The sequence below is a fragment of the Cucurbita pepo genome, chromosome LG05 (assembly GCF_002806865.2).
Source record: "Cucurbita pepo subsp. pepo cultivar mu-cu-16 chromosome LG05, ASM280686v2, whole genome shotgun sequence".
NCBI classification, from domain to species: Eukaryota; Viridiplantae; Streptophyta; class Magnoliopsida; order Cucurbitales; family Cucurbitaceae; genus Cucurbita; species Cucurbita pepo.
In genome coordinates, this window is record NC_036642.1 from 9,434,058 (window position 1) to 9,450,704 (window position 16,647).

The following is a 16,647-nucleotide window of genomic DNA, read 5'->3' on the forward strand; positions in this document are numbered from 1 at the left end:
TCTTAATTGCCCTCAATTTAAAATCAACAAAGTCGCGACTTTTCCTTCGTCGAAACTCCCTCGAGGTTGCCGCCGGTTCTCGCCGTCGTCCAGTCGAGGAGCTGCTAGAGATAAGGTCACGATCCGTCGATCTCTACCATCGAGTCGCGCACAAGGATCCGCTGGATTCAATCGTTCGTGTGATGCCGACATCACCAGAAGGCGGAATGCACCGCGAGATCATCTGGAGCAGGGGAAATTTGTGAGTCACCAAATACATAAGTTTGTGAATATTTGAAATTGAATTTAGGTATTCAATCACAAGCTTTATGTGGTGTTAATGGATTTTGAGTTTTTGGATCCCTCTAGGGTTTTAGTAGAATCTTCAAGGTCTTTGCAGAGAGTTTAGTGTCCTTAGAAAAAGCTGGTTATAGGTTGGGTTGAGTTGGATTGATGAGTTCTTCGAATCATAGGTTTGGTTAGGTTGAGTTGACCGAATTCTTTGAGTTAGATTGAATTGATCGGATTCTTCAAATTTTAGGTTTGGTTAGATTGAGTTGAAGAATTAGTGATATCTACATTTTCAAGAAAGATTTAAACTACCTACCACAATTTACTTTTTTTGAAGATAACATTAAAAAATACAGAGTGTCCGTTTACAATAAACAAAGATTGGGCCACATTTTTCAGTCTAGCACATGGTGGGAAAGCCAAAACAAAAGGATAAAAAAAGGACAAGCTCCTTGAATGGAACAAATATCAGCCTAGAAAGCTACTTACCATCACATCAAACTGCTGAGTCTTTGAACCCATCTCCAAGTTTCATGTTGTTGCCTTTGGGCACACCCATCCCTTTCTCCTCCCTGTTCTTGAACTTAGTGTATGAGTGATAGCTATCATTGATACGAGCTAGACCACTATATGTCGTGAATGACATTTACTAGTAATAGGCATTTATCACAAGAGACAAACTACATGTTCTAAAATAACTCTACCTGTGATAGACTTTTAATCATAATAGCAATCGTTGTTGAACTAGTGTATTAGTGACAATAGTGATAGACTACCATCACTAGTAGACTTGTTTAAGAGACAGACTTCATGTTGTGAATGACGTTTATCAATAATAAACATTGCAAGCATTGTCGAAGGAGTGTTTCGGTGATTGTAGTAATAGACTACCATCACTAGTAGACTTGTTCAAGCGATAGACTACATGTTGTGCCGTGACGTTTATTAGTAATAGGCATCTATTGCCATGACGTTTATTGTTGTTTAGTTGTTGTTGTACTAGTTTACATGTCATTGCACTCTATAACTTTCGGATTGGTGTTCATAATATGATTTTAATAAGTATGAAGCCACTCAAAAATTAAAATGAGCCCATAATCTGACTGTAAAAGGGTGTACTACATAAAAAAAGAAAGTACAATAAATTCATAGAAACGATTGAAGAACAGTAGTGGTGTGAACGGCTGAAGAGAAACAGGGAGGGGAGTTTAGAGAGAATGGCAGCGGCGCCATTTCTACGCAACAGATATTGGATTCTCAGGCATGGCAAGAGCATTCCCAATGAGAAGGGCCTCATCGTTTCTTCTATAGTCTGTGACTATTTGATCTCTTGTTTTATTCTTCGTTTGCTGTTTGGCTTGTTAGAATATGGTGTTTTTCTGGGTTCTTGTTTGATTTTGATTTGCTGTGGAGAATTTTTCAGATTGTTCTTTTGGCCAAAGAATGGTCGGGCAGCCAAATATGTTTCAGAAATGACTGTTTTCTTTTCTCTACATACGTGAAATGAATTGGGATGTTCGTTAATGCTGATTTTATGCTCAAATTATGATGGATTTTACACTTTTCTGCTTGAATTTGTAGTGTTACTTAAGGGTCTGCGCTTGTGATAGGACATGTTCTTGAGTTTTTGTATGCCGGTTGATTGAGAGAAGAATGAAGAACAGGTTAATTGACTGAGAGTTTGATTCTATTGTAGGAAAATGGTACCCTCCCTGAGTATCAACTGGTTTCTGAGGGAGTTGAACAGGCGCAGTTGGCTGGAGAACAATTCTTAAAGGTGTTTTTTTTTTGGTCCTTAATCTATATTTTCTCAGGCTGTAGAGCTGTATAGTGTTTTTAGATTTGCCGGCATAACAAATACGAGCCGAACATGGATTCGTCTAATTTGTTTGATATCTATATAATTGCAACAGAGTGGTGGTCTGTTCTTTATAGCAAGCATTCATATAAACTAGAAAACCAGTTCAGAAAACTGAAGACTACTAGATTTCAGTACAAGTTACAAGTCTATGCCATCTTGAACAAAACTCAACCGACTAAGATACATACCTTCGATCAAGAAATCAAAGATTTGAATCTCTCTGCTTCACATGTTGAACCTAAAGAAAAGCTGTGAAGTTTATTGTTCTATTCGGATAGCAGCCACATGTCGGGTCTAATACTGACTAGGGAAGAACATGGGGCTTGGCCTCAATGATCTCAAATTGAGGGAAAATAGATAACTAACCCAATCCCACCAATCTGACTTGTTCATACTCTATGAACTATCATCTCAATTAGTCCCAAGTCTATTACTCTTCCACTCAAGGTGTTTAGAACGCGTCTGACAGGGAGAGGATATTGTCCTCTTTGGGCTTTCCCTTCTGGGCTTCCCCTCAAGGTTTTTAAAACGCGTCTGATAGGGAGAGGTTATAAAAAATGTTTTGTTCTTCTCTCCAACCAATGTAGGATCTCACAATCCACTCCCTTTGGGGCCAGCGTCCTCGTTGACACACCACCCAATGTTTGGCTCTAATATCATTTGTAATAGCCCAAGCCCACCGCTAGTCGATATTATCTTCTTTGGGTTTTCCCTTCCAAGCTTCCCTTCAAGGCTTTTAAATTGCATCTGCTAGGGAGAGGTTTCCACACTCTTATAAAAAATGCTCGTTCTCCTCTCCAACTGATGTAGGATCTCACAAATTTATCAGCCTTGTATCTAAGTCGATCGCAGTCTTTGTCATTCTTGGTCGGTTTCATTAATGAAATTAAGGATGCATCTTAGATTCACTCGTTTTAATGGAAAGTCATATCACAAGTGCAGGAATTGAAGGAAAACTGCATACTGCTCGAAAATGTTCGGATTTGCTATTTTCGCCGTTCTCAAGAACAATCCATACAGCTAAAGTGGCTGCATCTGCACTGAATCTTCCATTTGAAAGCCCTCTGTGCAAGGTTAAAGAACTGTTTTCTTTCCATTTGTGTTTGTGTGAAGAATCTGGTAGGCCACTTTTGTGGATTCAATATGTTCTTCATCTTCCTCCAGCTGATCATTATATAAATTTTGATATGCAGATGATGGAAGATCTCAGGGAACGCTACTTTGGTCCTTCATTGGAGTTCTTGTCTCAGGCCAAAGTAAGCAAACCATTACTCGTTCTTGCTGACATCAAAAGTTATATTTAAAAAAAAATACCATAAAATTTTAGAAGTAGCATTAATCCTCTTTACCTTTACAAAAAGAAAAAAAAGTTTAAAAAAAGTGTCCATCCGTGTTGGACTTAGACATGCTAGTCAATCTAAAGTGTACATGTTTCTTGGGTGACCACCTACTTAAGATTTAATATCCTACGAATTATCTTGGGAACCAAATGTAGTAGTGTCAAGCTCGTCCCGTGAGGACCGTCAAGATTCATAAGTCACTGATATTATAGAAACCTTGTATGCCATTTCAGCTGAGACTTTGTTGATTTTGTGTTGGTTCATTTAAAACAGTGCAAAGAAGTTGGGGCTGTTGATGAGGAAGATCCATTCAAGCCGCCCGAAGGTGGAGAAAGCGTTGAAGATGTTGCTTCAAGACTAGCCAAAGCAGTGCTTCAAATGGAGTCAAAATTTGAAGGGTATACCATATGTTATGTTCGACTTAGATTAATCTATCCCTATCGTTAACCTGTGCATAGTTCGATCGTCTGGATACTTCTTTCGTCCATTGAGATATTCTAATGAGTGTCGATCAGGATATAGTAGACTCAGAATAGACACGAGATTGTAGGTTCAGGATTTCATTAACAGGTGACTTTTAGTTCCGATCCCATTCCAACAGTCAAACTCCTTCCTGACCCAGCTTACCTGCCTTTGAAGTTGGAATGCCTTTCTCGAAATAGAATAGAAGAGTCCCCGGGGCATCAACAAATTAGAATTTTTTTTAGTGTAACAAATTGGGGTACAGGAGATTCTAATCTCCGATCTAATCTCTCCGATCTCGTCGATTGAAGCTCGGTTATGTTAGATTTTGTTGTTAACTTCTATAAATTGGCTGCTTATCAAACATCATCCTAATTTGAAAGGTTGAAGTTTTAAATTTGATAATAAAAGTTAAGTTGACTTACGTTTTGCAGATGTGCCATCTTGGTGATCAGCCATGGGGACCCCCTGCAAATTTTGCAGACAGTGATGGGAGCTGCCATGCATGAAAATGGAACGGGTTCTCATGATTTGGCTTCAAGATTACAAGCCGTCATCACCAAGCCCATTCTCTCGCAGCACCGGAAATTTGCTCTGCTCACCGGAGAACTTCGAGCTGTCGTTTGAGTTCCGGTAGCTTCTCGCCGGACTTAATTGAAGAAGGTGACCTCAAGAATCGTTGCTTCTTCTTTTTTTCTTTGGAATTAATGTTTTTAGTATATAGAATGTTGAATTTCAGGGTTATGCAGCAGAAAAAAGTACTTAATATTTTATCATGTATTAAAAGTTGTGATTTATATTTATGTGACACCATATAGGTGTATGATTCATTTAAGCTTGAAAAATGATACATTCCTGTTCTTTTCTTTTTGTCTCTTTTGAGGCTCCTACCTGCATATAACATCTAGTGTAGGGGCAGTGTGTATACGTATGAAAGCGGTGAGTACCCATCGGGGTCCACAAATTACGAAATTGGTATGAGCTTTAGATTCCGCACAAAAGTGGTGCACAAAGAACTATACATATGAAAGTTTTGTACATCTCGGAGTCCAAAGATATGGATTTAAGATTCAAATTTGAATCTTATGCAGAATGATTTATTTCTTTAAGTTTCAATCTAAAAAATGATACGTTTTAATAAATTAGAATTTTTCAAAATAAAATTCGTTTTCCACAAAACAACGCCACTCAAATAACCTCACGTTATTTGACAAAGAATTTCAAAACTAATAGAATGAATTAAATAAATAGAACCTGGGAGGGTGGAAAGTGAGCTGGAAAAGGCAGTGTCAGTCCAAGAAGGCAATGACAGCATCGACAACGTCTTGGGTGGTGCAGTTCCCACCAAGATCCTTAGTCCTGCACTTGTCCTCCATGATCACCCGTTTCACAGCATTCTCAAGCCTGTCGGCGAATGAAGGAAACTGAAGGTGCCTCAGCATCATGGCTGAAGACAGCAGCAAAGCAACTGGGTTGGCTTTCTTTTGCTCCACTATTTTCTCATTCCCCACGTTCCCCGCTGAAGCTCCTTGCTCAAATATGGCATGATCTGCCCCCACGTTGCCTGTAACAATCAATTACCAAATGCCGACTGAGACGACACTTTAAAACGCATCCATATTTATCTCCATTCAAGTGAAACCTTGCCTTTTGTTTAGGTAGAAATAAGGTAGAAATTTAAGATAGATAGTTGTAACAATTCAAGTCCACCGCTAGCAGTTATTATATTCTTTTGGTTTTCCCTCAAAGTTTTCTAGGGAAAGGTTTCCACACCCTTGTAAGAGGGTGTTTCGTTCTCTTTCTCAACCAATGTGGGATGTCACAATCCACTCCCCTTCAGGGTCCTACGTCCTCGCTGGCACTTGTTTCTTTCTCCAATCGATATGGGACCCATACCAAATCCACCCCCTTCGGGGCCCAGCGTCTGGCACACGGCTTCATGTCTACTCTCCTTTGGGGACTAGCCTCTTCACTAGCACATAGCTCGGTGTCCGACTCTGTTACCATTTGTAACAGCCAAAGCCTACCGCTAGGAGAGTAGCCACTTGTTTCTTTCTCCAATCGATATGGGACCCATACCAAATCCACTCCCTTTGGGGCCCAGCGTCCGGCACACCGCTTCATGTCTACTCTCCTTTGGGGACTAGCCTCTTCACTAGCACATAGCTCGGTGTCTGACTCTGTTACCATTTGTAACAGCCAAAGCCTACCGCTAGGAGAGTAGCCACTTGTTTCTTTCTCCAATCGATATGGGACCCATACCAAATCCACTCCCTTTGGGGCCCAGCGTCTGGCACACCGCTTCATGTCTACTCTCTTTTGGGGACTAGCCTCTTCACTAGCACATAGCTCGGTGTCTGACTCTGTTACCATTTGTAACAGCAAAAGCCTACTGCTAGGAGATATTGTCTTCTTTGGGCTTTTCCTTTCGGAATTTCCCTCAAATTTTAAAACGCGTTTGCTAAGGAAAGGTTTCCATACCCTTATAAAGAGTGTTTCGTTCTCCTCCTCAACCAAGGTAGAATGTCATATAGAATGTATGCATTATCTTCCCAGAATGAGGGGGACCTAAAGAAAGTGGATAGTAATTGTACCTCCTGGCATGAGACCAGTGCCTCCAGCAAGTCCAGCTGCAGTGTTTGCTACTAGATTTCCATAAAGGTTGGGAGTCACCTGATCCAAAGAATTAAAAGGACCTTGTTAGCAAAATTTCAACATAAAAAGGCCTTGGGTCAGAAAATAATAGGCGAAGTACAAGCTTAAACAAAATAGACAACAATCTAAGAAGAGCGAGGAACTTGCTTGTAAGGGGAAAAAAACAGTGAGAAGCATTAAGCAAAACAGGGATGAATTGGAACTCATACACTTTTTTTAACAACGTTCGTGAGTATTCGAACCAACATGCATGCACTTCGACTAATTTCACAATTCACTCGTCCACATTCAGCTGCAGACTCCTAGACAAGAGATTCTTGGAGTCCAAATAAGAGATACTTTTCTTGGTCCTTGAATCCTAAATATTTCATTCAAAATCTAACCATATCTAACAGAATTTTCCAATTACTAGAAGCACCAGAGATACTAAGCCTAAGATATTTCTAAATCCAATCTCCAAGCTTTTTAACTCAGGTTTCCTTCCAAATTAAGAAACACCGCAAGACCAATGCGCACCATATGAAACCAATCAGCAAAAGTGCAAGAAAATTAATGTTCCTGGTAAGTTGCCTATAGAGATTTCGACTCATGGCCCATTCATTGAGAAAGACTAGAGTTCCTTTTTAATCACCGGGCCATTAAGTGCTGGGTCTCCGATCACTGTAGATTGACTAGTCTAGCAACTCAAGGAATGAACTATACATGCCACTTATATTCATGCCCAAAGAAAGAAATCTCCAGACACTGTAAGCTTGAACCAGATTGCCACTTGATCCAAGTTTCAAAAGTAGGAATAAGCATTTGTCAGGGACCAGAGAGCAAAACTATACACCTTATTTGAGACTCTGGAATTCAAAACAACTAAAGGACCACAAATAATGGATATTGTTTTCATTCTAGCATGTGGTGGAAAAGAAAAAACAAAAGGACATGCCCAGGAATGGAACAAATATCAGCTTAGAAAGCTACATACCATTACATCAAATTGCTCGGGTTTTGAAACAAGCTGCATACAACAGTTGTCAACAATAACCTCATTGTATTGGATAATAGGATATTGGGTTGCCACTTCCCTGCAAGACTCCAAAAACAACCCATCTGCAAGTTTCATGATATTGGCTTTGTGTACAGCCGTCACTTTCTTCCTGTTGTTCAGATAAGCATACTCGAATGCATATTTGGCAATGCGTTCTGAGGAGAACTTTGTAATCACCTACAGTAATTCAGGCTACATTTCAGGTTACTGCATTGAAATGAGGAGCAAGAGGGATATAATCGGCAAATTGTGAGTATGAACCATTGAGCACAAGAGTGTATGTATACATTTGTATGCAAGCTGTTTGAATTCTTGAAGAATAGGGGGTTCGGACTAAAATGCTATAGATATGTCAAATTGATCTCGTCCAACAGATAACCTAAGAAAGACAACTGATTGAACAAGTAATTATTGTTAATGCATTGCAGCATTCGTTTTGTAGCTTTGTTCGTTGTTCATTCCAAGAACGATTGTGTATATCTCCAAGATGTTTAAAAATGAAACAGAGATAACTTCTATCAATCAGAGAACCACCATATTACAAATCATCTACACCACTCCATACAGGTCAAGAAATCTGACAATCAACAAACATTTACAATTTTATATATATTACCTTGAGGCTTTCGACGACGCCAGGAATAACCTCATGCTCGAGGCCAGCGTATTCACCCTCGGTGTTCTCCCTAATGACGGCAATATCAACATTCTCATGACGCGTAAGCAATCCAGGGAAATTGAAACAATTAACAAGCGAGGCATACAAGTCGAGCTCCTTCCTCAGTTGCACATTGAGAGAACTAACACCACCGCCCATCGGAGTCATCAAGCCGCCTTTCAAACACACCTTATTCTTAAAAATAGACTCCATTACCTCGCGAGGAACCTGCTTCATATTACCATGGACATCGTAGCGTTCAAAGTAGACAGGAGCGTGCAACGCCTCCATCACTTGCTCAACCGCATTAGTCACCAGAGGACCGATTCCGTCTCCAGGAATGAGAGTGACCGCGCGCGGAGCTCCATCTCCAGGCCTCGGCATGTAGGTGACGGATCGGGCGTCGGAGAATAGATTGAAAGGGGAAAGCTGAAAACGGCTCCGGTAAGGGGAGGCGAGGCGGCATATGATCGGAAAGGCGCTGCGGGCAGCCATAGAGAGGTGAAAATGGAGAAGATGAGAGAGAGAGAGAGAGAGAGAGAGAGAGAGAGAGAGAGTTAGGCGTTGAGGAAGAAGGAGGAGAGAAATGGAGGTTGAAGAAGATCAGCCATAGACGGAGGAGAAATTCGAAGAAGAAGAAGAAGAAGCGAACATAAAAGAATATATACGTAACGATTTTCGGTGATTCTATTGAGGAAAGGAAATTCTATTTTTGGAATCGATTTTTTTTTTTTTTTTTTCTCTCTAAAATGTAAAAACCAATGTTTTATTTATATTAAAATATTATTTTGGTCTTTTTAATATCATTAAATTTTATCATTTTTATTAAATCTTAAAAATAGTTTTATTATTAATTTATTGTTTTTTTCCCAAAAATAATCGCTTTAAATTTTATTTTCTAAATTTTAATAATAGGTTCATGTTATATTTTTTTCTTGCATTAAAACTATTATTATAATTTTTATTAAAAATACATTAAATAAAATGGTTTTTTATATTTTATTTATTAATTGCAAATTCCGATCATAACTCATTATGATTATAAATGTTCATTCTTCAATGGAATTAAAAAAAATTAAATAAAATCTCAATTTAAAAGTATTTTATGCTTAAATCTTATTTTAGTAATGAAATTTCAAATTTATTATATTTTTAATCTTTATATATATTTCTTAGTCCTTATTATTTTAGTTCTTATATTTTAAAAATAGAACGAAGTTAAAATACTTTTTTCAAAAAAGGTTTAAATAAAAAATTTAATTTATTTATTTAATTCAATAAATAATAACAATATAGTTCTTAATTTTTTTCAAAATTCATAAAGTTTCATTCTATTTTGGTATTTGTATTTTTTAAAAAAATTTAAATCGTTGATGATAAATTTACTCTGATAGACCACCATTATGAATGAAGTCTATCCCGTGATAGAAGCCTATCGCTAATAGAATTCAATTATAGATGTCTATGAAGTTTGGGTTGGTCCAAAATTTCATTTAAGAAAAGAAAACTCATAATCCGACCCAACTCAACCAGCATACATACAATTGTAATAATTATCGTATACGTGTTATAAATCAAATTTAATAATAGAAAAATGAAGCCATTCAAAAATTAAAATATGAACCACAACCAGAATAAAGCTAGGTTAGGGAGTCAAGAGGCAGCAAGAGAATTGAAAAATGATATCAACCTACACATATAATAATCATTTTAGATATCATTTAAAGAGGAAATGTGATTTTCCAAATACATAGATCTTCCAAAGAATACAAAAAAGTTCTTAAACTCAACAAAACTCACAACATCTACAAAATGGCATTCTTCCCAGATTATGGGAGGTCGAGGCCAATCAAGATCTGATGACTTCAAGAACACGTAACGACCTCGGGTTTCGGGAAATAACCGAGACAGGCAGATTCTATAAGCCACAATGTTCTTGTCTAGAATAGTTTCAGATATGGACCAATTTCTTTAATGAACTAGCCAATCTAAGGCAGTGCAATGAACAAATAAATTGTACAAAAGGGAGTTCAGTTAAGGACCTGGAGGAGGGGGCGGAGCAACGTTGCCAAGTCCCATCTTCTGCCCCAACAGCGATAGCTGCTCCACGAACTCGGCTCCGGTGAGGATCTCGGTGCTACCGTATATTATATGCTTGACTGTCTGCTGATTCATTGCCAGCTCTTGCAAGCTCCCGTACTCGACATAGTTACCGCCTCCAATCATGAATACAATTGCTTCCCTGAATGGTCCTTTTAGATGGCTGCCACTGGTTCCAGAGCTCGACTTTGGAGCACGAGGATCGAACGCAAGGAACGTATCAATCTCAGGATTCGGTTTTCCTTCCATCAACGCCTCGACCGTCCTAGTTAGAGCAAGCTGCCGATCACTAGACAAGAGATTTTTAACACCAGCAGTCACTGCACTAATTGACTGTCCATAGAGTTTTTCAGCCCAATCCACAATGTTGCTTCTGCTAGCTGAATTTGCTGATGAGAACGAGACATTCAATGACTTGATCTTCTTAACATATTGAAATGCACTAGTATCAACTTCTGATTCCCTCAGAGCAGCTTCTACAGCTTCCACTTCAGATTGGTTTATACTTTCCGAAGAGATCAGATATATAACAGCGAATCGAAGCTTATCCGTCTTCGTACCCTTCCCTTTTAGCACAGACAAGAGCTCGTTCCGATCAATACCACCTCGAGCCATCATGTCGTTCTCCTTTTTAGCATAAGAATCAAGAGACCTCTCCTTGATCTCACCCAACAATACAGTGGCAATGTTCGTATGCTTATCGATAATTTGCTTCCGTTCGGTCAATTCAGGCAATGAATTCACAGCATTCATCAAATGCTTTGTGTTCCCAATCAAATTTGTTCCATCAAACTCAGCTCCATCAGTCCCACCAGTTCTTCTATTCACTTCATCAACGTCCTTCTTATACTTATTCAACTGAGTTTCAATCTCCACTGCAACTTCTGGAAACTCCAAAGATCCATTTGCCACCCAAAATGAGTCAGAACTATCTAATTCATAGGATTTCATCCCACCCTTTTCACCCTGCACGCTTAATCTATTCAGTTTCAATCCTAGAATATCATGAACTAAAGGTCTGTACCTAAAATCATGCTGTATTCCTACAGATAATTCGAAATTGCGATCGAACAGACACAGAATCGGACGCTGGAATGAGCTAGCAAAGCCCCCACCCTCTGTAAACAAATTGTTCTTCGACAACAAATGATCTCTCAACCTCTGATCCAATGCCGAGGCAACCATTTCTGCTGGCCCTCCTCGTTGGCATCGAATAACAGGCACTACAGCCAGCGTAGCCAAAACACTAAACAATCCACTAACGATTCTCTCTATAATCTCCTCAATTTCACGATCTCCAGCAGAGGGATCGTTCAATTGAACATATATACTCTTCTGAGCTAACGAAAACAAATTATCCTCCAATGTAACGAATTCTAAATACTGGTCGTGCACCTTCGCGATTCGTTGAACCGAATCTGAATTCAGAGTTCCAGATGCGAGATCCTCAAGGAGAGGACGAGGAATCGAAGAAGAGAAGTTTAAGTAAAAGCTATCATAGAGGAAACGAGAAGCATCAGCAACAATTCTATCTATATTGATCTTACTCGGTTGGACGAAATAGACAGCAGGCACATCGTGAACAGGTTTCCGATCCTTGTCGATGAGAAAATAAAGAGTGACCCCATGTTTGCGAAGATCCTTGACATGAATCAAAGGCGACAGTATGTTCTGGCAAAATCTGTCGAAGATCAAGATCTTGTAAACCTCTTCGTTCGCGGTCGATGTTGAGTTCACCGGCTGGTTCAAATTCAACATTCGAATTATACATTCTGTATTCAAAAGAAGTTTGAATCAAACACACAAACAAATTCCAATTCAAAACATCAATGTAGGATCTATTTCGTCCAGATCACTCGTTAAAACTGGGATCTAGAGAACGAAACAGAGCAAAAGAGAGAGAGAAATCGGTACCTGTTTGCTTCTGGCGAAGGTTTAAAGCCATGGAGATTCTTAGTTCGTGTTCAGTCCTCTTGTTTTCCAGAGGGAATCGAAAGCTTCGAATTCGAAGGATTTGTTTCGTCGATTCGTCGAATCGAATTGTCGAAATGTCGAAATGTCGAAATGTCGAAATGTGACGGTAGGTTGAAGGAGATAACTGAACATATACTTCTCTACGGCCGCTCATATCTTAAGAACGAATCAAATCTTGCCACGTCATTACCATTGACTTAGTCCTCGACCATGGTTGACGTGGAGGCTTCTCATTGGCTGACTGATTGTAAAAAACGTACAAAAAATTCACAGAAGCGATTGAAGAATCGTAGTGGTGTGTAAACGGCTGAAGAGAAGCAGGGAGGGGAGTTTCGAGAGAATGGCGACGGCGCCTTTTCTACGCAACAGATATTGGATTCTCAGGCATGGCAAGAGCATTCCCAATGAGAAGGGCCTCATCGTTTCTTCTATAGTCTGTGACTATTTGATCCGTTGTTTTATTCTTCGTTTGCTGTTTGGCTTGTTAGAATATGGTGTTTTTCTTGGTTCTTGTCTGATTTTGATTTGCTGTGGAGAATTTCTCAGATTGTTCTTTTGGCCAAAGAATGATCGGACGGCCATTTGCGTGGTTTTGGATTGCCTTTTCGCGAAATATGTTTCAGAAATGACTGTTTTCTTTTTCTGTTCATGCGTGAAATGAATTGGAATGTTCGTTAATGCTGATTTTATGCTTCAAATTATGATGGATTTCACACTTTTCTGCTTGAATTTGTGTGATAGGACATGTTCTTGGAGTTTGATTTTACATTTTTCTGCTTGAATTTGTAGCGTTTCTTATCTGTGCTTGTGATAGGACATGTTCTTGGAGTTCGATTATACATTTTTCTGCTTGAATCTGTTGTAGTGTTTCTTAAGGGTCTGTGCTTGTGATAGGACATGTTCTTGGAGTTTTTGCATGTCGGTTGATTGAGAAGAAGAATGAAGAACAGGCTAATTGACTGAGAGTTTGATTCTACTGTAGGAAAATGGTACCCTCCCTGAGTATCAACTGGCTTCTGAGGGTGTTGGACAGGCGCAGTTGGCTGGAGAACAATTCTTAAAGGTATTTTGTAATGTGTTTATAGATTTGGGAAGCCTGTCCTTTGTTTGTAATTTCATGATTTGTTGTCATAAGCAAACGGGCATAACGAATATGAGCCAAACATTTCAGAACAGGATTGTAATTCTTCTGAAAATCCTCACGAGTTAGTGAGTAGTGATGTCAAGAAGATTACAAAAAGGCGTTCCAATTAGCAATAATTTGTTCAAGATCATAGCTACAGAAAAAGAGACCTGACACCAAGAAGAAGAGCAAGCTTGATAAGATCCCATAAGACATTAATAATCCTCTGGAAGTTCTTTGGTTTCTTTTAAGCCAAATACACAACATGATAGCCACTAGCGAACTGGACCTATGAGATCCCATATCGGTTAGATAAGGGTGTAGAAATCTCTTCCTAGTAGACGCATTTTAAAAACCTTGAGGGGAAGCCCGAAACAAAAAGCCCAAAGGGGACAATATCTGCGGTGGGCTTGAGCTGTTATAAATGATATCAGAGCTAGACACCGGGGTGGTGTGCCAGCAAATACGCTGAGCTCCAAAGAGGGGTGGACACCGGGTAGTGTGCCAGCGAGAACGTGACCTCAAAGGGGGTGGATTTGTGAGATCTCCACGTCGATTGGAGAGAGGAACGAGTGTCAGCAAGTAGGGCCTTGGAGAGGATGGATTATGAGATCCCACATCAATTGGAGAGGGAAACAAGTGTTAGTCCCAAATGGGGTGAACTGTGAGATCCCATATCGATTCGAGAGGGGAACGAAGCATTCTTTATAAGGGTGTGAAAACCTCTCCATAACATATGCATTTTAAAAACCTTGAGGAGAAGCCCGAAAGAGATAGTTCAAAGAGGACACTATCTGCTAACGGTGGGCTTAGGCTCTTGGCCTGAATGAACTATCATCTCAATCTAATCTGCCTTGTATCTAAGTCGACTGCAATCAGTCGTTGTCATTCTAGCTCAATCTCGATAATGAAAGTAATGATGCATCTTAGATTCACTCGTTTTAATGGAAAAATCTATATCACAAGTGCAGGAGTTGAAGGAAAATTCCATACCGCTCGAAAATGTTCGGATTTGCTATTCACCATTCTCAAGAACAATCCATACAGCTAAAGTGGCTGCATCTGCACTGAATCTTCCATTTGAAAACCCTCAGTGTAAGGTAAAAGAACTGTTTTCTTTCCATTTGTGCTTCTGTGAAGAATCTGGTAGACCACTTTTCTGATTCAATATGTTCTTCATCTTCCTCCAACTGATCATTTGCAGATGATGGAAGATCTCAGGGAACGCTACTTTGGTCCTTCATTTGAGCTTTTGTCTCATGACAAAGTAAGATAACAGCCATTACTTGTTCTTGATTGTGTTTTTGCTGTCATGAAAAGTTACAGTTCAGAATGTCTGAGTTTTCAATTTCTTGGAAATATTAATGGTGATATCGGGGTTTAAGCCATGGTGGCCACTGAATAAGCACCAATAAGACAAGGAAACTAAGTCATAAGTTTATTATACTTAACAAGTGTTCGACACGTGTCTAACAATAGGTAGCAAGTGTCCCATACGTGTCCAAAAGTGTGTCCAAGGGTCCAACACATTTTGGACACGCATATGCTAGCCAAACTAAAGTTCATGTGCTTCTTAGGTGACCACCTACTAGGATTTAATATCCTACGAGCTACCTTAGAAACTAAGCGTTGAAGTGTCAAAGGGTTGTTCGGTAAGATTAGTCAAGGTGTATACAAGCTACTCAAACACTCACAGATATATGAGAATACAAAATAAAAATTTAGTGGGATGTAGCGTTTTAGTGGATCTGAAAGAGAAGTGGTAAGACTACTCTCATCTTATCTTCCTATTTCTATGGAAGAGTTGATTTCGACCTTTTCAAGGTAAAACATTGTTATTAGAGATTGCGAAGAAATTCACTGAAATCTTTGAATCTTTCATGCCATTTCAGCTGAGGCTTTGTTGATTTTGTGTTGGTTCATCTTAAACAGTATGCAGAAATCTGGGCTCTTGATGAGGAAGATCCATTCAAGCGGCCTGAAGGTGGAGAAAGCGTTGAAGATGTTGCTTCAAGACTTGCCAAAGCAGTGCTTCAAATGGAGTCTCAATTTCAAGGGTATACCATATTTATATCCTCCTCTATCATAATCCTATCAATCAATCGTGAGAGCACATCTCGAACCAAAGAGAAAAACGAAACATTCTTTATAAGGGTGTGAAAACCTCTCCTAGCATACGCTTTTTAAAAATTTTGAGGGAAAGTTCGAAAGGAAAAGTCGAAAGAGGACAATATTGCGATGGGCTTAGGTTGTTATAGATAGTATCAGAATCAGACATCGGGCGGTGTGCCAGCAAGGACGCTGAATTTCAAAGGGGATAGACACTGGGTTGTGTGCCAGCGAGGACGTTGGACCTTGAAGGAGGTGGATTGTGAGATCCCACATCAATTGAAGAGGAGAACAAAGCATTCTTGATAAAGGTATGGAAACTGTGAGTGGAAGCTCGGAAAATCTCAAAGATGACGATACCTGTTGGTGGTGGGTTTGGACTATTACAAATATGTTCGACTTGGATTAATCGAACACTATCGTCAACCTATACATAGTAAGATATATTAGAATCTCGATAGATACGACATTGTAGGTTCAAATTTTCATTAACTCAATTATTGGATCTTACGTTTTGCAGTTGCGCCGTCTTGGTGGTCAGCCATGGGGACCCTCTGCAAATCTTTCAGACGGTGATGGGAGCTGCCACGCATGAAAATGGATCGAGTTCCGATGAATTGGCATCGAGATTACAAGCTGCCATCACCAAGCCCATTCTCTCGCAGCACCGGAAATTTGCTCTGCTCACCGGAGAGCTTCGAGCTGTCGTTTGAATTCCGGCAACACCTCGCCGGACTTAGTGAAGAAGATGACCTCAACAATCGTTTATTCTTCTTTTTACTTTTGAATTAATGTTTTTAATATATAAAAGATTGAATTTCAGATTTGGGCGGCAAAATATAGTAATTATATTATTCCGCTATTTTAATTTCGATTTTTTTTTATAATTAATATTTTTGTTTGGGAGATTTAAAATTAATAAATTTTAAAATTTTTTTCTAAATGGTCCTTAAAAAAATTGGTATTAATTGATCTAAGGACTTAATAGCTAAATTTTAATTATATGTATTTTTAAATGAATTGAAATGATTTATATGTTCATACACCCATTAAAATTTA

General features: G+C 39.1%; 4 protein-coding genes across 4 annotated transcripts; 2 read left to right on the plus strand and 2 right to left on the minus strand.

Annotated features, from left to right (window-relative positions):
• The first annotated feature begins 260 nt into the window (after window positions 1–260).
• LOC111794836 (metal-independent phosphoserine phosphatase-like) lies at window positions 261–4,785 on the plus strand. The gene is given in 7 exon segments (XM_023676998.1): window positions 261–1,580; window positions 1,967–2,047; window positions 3,074–3,121; window positions 3,124–3,204; window positions 3,325–3,387; window positions 3,745–3,869; window positions 4,368–4,785. Coding segments are annotated over 7 exon segments (684 nt in total). The 5' UTR covers window positions 261–1,487; the 3' UTR covers window positions 4,561–4,785.
• Window positions 4,786–5,122: 337 nt separating this feature from the next.
• LOC111795917 (isocitrate dehydrogenase [NAD] regulatory subunit 1, mitochondrial-like) lies at window positions 5,123–8,833 on the minus strand. Its single transcript, XM_023678557.1, has 4 exons — window positions 8,241–8,833; window positions 7,562–7,801; window positions 6,528–6,606; window positions 5,123–5,497 (listed from the first exon to the last, which is right to left on the minus strand). Exons 1-4 carry the CDS (start codon window positions 8,775–8,777, stop codon window positions 5,223–5,225), a joined length of 1,131 nt encoding a protein of 376 aa, XP_023534325.1. The 5' UTR covers window positions 8,778–8,833; the 3' UTR covers window positions 5,123–5,222.
• A 1,140-nt stretch (window positions 8,834–9,973) lies between these two features.
• On the minus strand, window positions 9,974–12,437 carry LOC111795728 (SEC1 family transport protein SLY1-like). Its single transcript, XM_023678292.1, has 2 exons — window positions 12,297–12,437; window positions 9,974–12,154 (listed from the first exon to the last, which is right to left on the minus strand). Exons 1-2 carry the CDS (start codon window positions 12,325–12,327, stop codon window positions 10,317–10,319), a joined length of 1,869 nt encoding a protein of 622 aa, XP_023534060.1. The 5' UTR covers window positions 12,328–12,437; the 3' UTR covers window positions 9,974–10,316.
• Window positions 12,438–12,642: 205 nt separating this feature from the next.
• Window positions 12,643–16,456, plus strand: LOC111794603. The gene is made up of 6 exons (XM_023676658.1): window positions 12,643–12,789; window positions 13,339–13,419; window positions 14,451–14,579; window positions 14,684–14,746; window positions 15,412–15,536; window positions 16,109–16,456. Exons 1-6 carry the CDS (start codon window positions 12,697–12,699, stop codon window positions 16,299–16,301), a joined length of 684 nt encoding a protein of 227 aa, XP_023532426.1. The 5' UTR covers window positions 12,643–12,696; the 3' UTR covers window positions 16,302–16,456.
• The last annotated feature ends 191 nt before the right edge of the window (window positions 16,457–16,647 follow it).